This window comes from Triticum dicoccoides, chromosome 6A, assembly GCF_002162155.2.
Source record: "Triticum dicoccoides isolate Atlit2015 ecotype Zavitan chromosome 6A, WEW_v2.0, whole genome shotgun sequence".
Lineage (NCBI taxonomy): Eukaryota > Viridiplantae > Streptophyta > Magnoliopsida > Poales > Poaceae > Triticum > Triticum dicoccoides.
The window spans coordinates 606,449,649-606,451,906 of record NC_041390.1 but is presented as its reverse complement, the minus strand read 5'-3'; the positions used below and the strand labels follow the sequence as shown (position 1 = coordinate 606,451,906).

The following is a 2,258-nucleotide window of genomic DNA, read 5'->3' as shown; positions in this document are numbered from 1 at the left end:
AGTGCCATGACATTGACATTGACACTGCTTTGTCGCGAGAGGATGTTCGGAGGGAGGTCGCTCTCGAGTCTCGAGCGAGAATGGGCCTGAGGTTTTTCATTTCAGAAACAAAATAATTTCGCACCTCACTGAAATATACAAAAAATTTGGAAATTATTTCGGATATTGAGATTTCAAATTTCACTTAATTTTAACGAATTCTAATAAAATTTAAATTTATTTTGAAATCGGTTTGGATCTACCTCGGAATTTTGGGGTTAATTTTTTTTCCGGCCCCCACTGAAATATGTGAAATTTCATTGAAATTTTTAACCCTATTATGAGCCAAGCGCACCAACAGTGGACGACGGCGTCCGTCGCATGGCCAGATTGCCGTGAGTTCTTTGCCACTCTTTCCGGCTTTCCGCCGGTCTGAATTGCGAGTCGATGGAACATCAAACTGATAAAAACAGAAAAGCCGTGGAAATTTTAGGAACTTTGAAAATAAAATGTGACAGGGGAGGAATTTTGAAATTAGTAGACAAACTATCATAAACTTCCCCAAACATAATGACCAGCAACAAGTAAAATAAATTCAAATGGTATAACACGGGAGGAAAAATGTAAAACCAAAATCTTGTTTTTTCAGAGAATTGGAATTTAGAAGACAAACTATTGGGAACCCCCCCTAGAATTATTGCCAACAACAAGTAAAAGAAATTCAAAAAGTATACCATATCAGAAAGATAGGCAATATTCAGAAGACCGGTGAAAGTTTTAGGAGATTTAGAAGTGAAAGACAAACTGAAATTCCCAAGAAATAACGACTAATGAAAAATAGAAGAAATACACCAGTTATAAAACATCAAGAAAATTGGAAATATTCAAACATAAAGATTTGAAAATTTTGGAAGTACTCCTAGTAGACAAATTATTGGAAAATCCCCAAAAGTAATATATCAAGCAAAGAAAGAAGTTTAGTAAGATTCTTGAAATAAGAAAAATAATGTTTTTTTTAATAATGTAGCCGGTTAGTCCTTAATGTCAGGTTCCTAGTTTGAAATGCACAATCATGAATCATGTCTGACGCTCAAATCGTCTACGGATCTCCAGCTAGGTACGAATGTAAAATAGTTCAACCCAATCACCTGTAACAGCAGCATAACTGAAACACATAACATCCATGTTACTAACAAAAATTCCATGTTACACGGCCAGAATGAACGGAAGCATCCCTTCAGGAAGTGGGATCAGCTACCAACCAGCCCTAGCAAGTTCGCGCAAGGTAGCTACACCGATCGACTATGAAAACCATGTACTTGGCAAATGCACATGCATACAGTATTTGTTCCAACGTTAGCATCGACGGATTTATCAAGAGCTTTTTAGTTCACAGCCTGAGCTTCCGCCACGGCCATGGGATCTGCTTCATCCGTCTCCCCGTTCTTTTCTGCGGCTACTTTCTCCCTGTGAAGCCTTTCTGCTTCTTTCATTGCTGCATTCTGCTCTGTCTGAAGGCGCTTCATTTCCTCTTCTTGCTGCTGCCTCTCGAACCAAGTATCCGCATCCGCCCAAACTGAACACAGACATGTACTTAGTGAGCAATCAGTGTAGACAAAGTTGTCATGAAGCCAAACCTCCAAATTAGCATATATCTGCTACTCCCTCCGTCCCATAATATAAGTGTCAAAAACGCTCTTATATTATGGGAAGGAGGGAGTATGAAACAAAAGCATAGACAGAAAGGGATCATAATCTACATAATGCAAGAGTCAACCACATAATCAGATTTGCATTCAGCAGTTGTATCTGACGCAAGAAAATCCTACAAGAATCTTGTGTTCAAAACAGAGCCTAAGATTACATAATACATAAAAAATTCTGACACGAAAGAACAAACTCAGCTTGAGTACAATTAACACAGCAATATAATTTGTCTGTTCATATAGTGAATACCAAGTCTACTAGAGATGCAATTTCATGCAGTGTGAACAACTGTGACTCCTAGATGAAGGGCTTCCTTGTAGTTTCTTCCTGATAGACATGTTATACTGCAGTTCTATCATTACACGGAAATCGTTAAGTTCAACCTTAGTTTAGTGTAATCTGCTACCCATGATATTTTGCCTGGAACCCCAGCAAAGGTAGAAGTTGTGCTCAGTGGGACGCTGTGCCATAAAACCACGGCCACAGAGCATGTGGCATGAGTGTAGAGAACGAAAGAGACGTGGAAGAAGAGAGATTGGTTCTATGTTTTTAAGGCGACGCTTTGCTTTAAG

The 2,258-nt window shown here is 38.9% G+C and overlaps 1 protein-coding gene across 1 annotated transcript in view; it reads right to left on the bottom strand.

Annotated features, from left to right (window-relative positions):
- Nucleotides 1–1,105: 1,105 nt before the first annotated feature.
- LOC119318370 (peptidyl-prolyl cis-trans isomerase E-like) overlaps nucleotides 1,106–2,258 on the bottom strand; it is a 4,295-nt gene continuing 3,142 nt past the window's right edge. Inside the window, exon 3 of the mRNA XM_037592916.1 lies at nucleotides 1,106–1,555. Within this exon, the coding sequence (XP_037448813.1) occupies nucleotides 1,365–1,555 (191 nt within the window). The 3' untranslated portion in view covers nucleotides 1,106–1,364. The remainder of the gene's footprint in view (nucleotides 1,556–2,258) is intronic.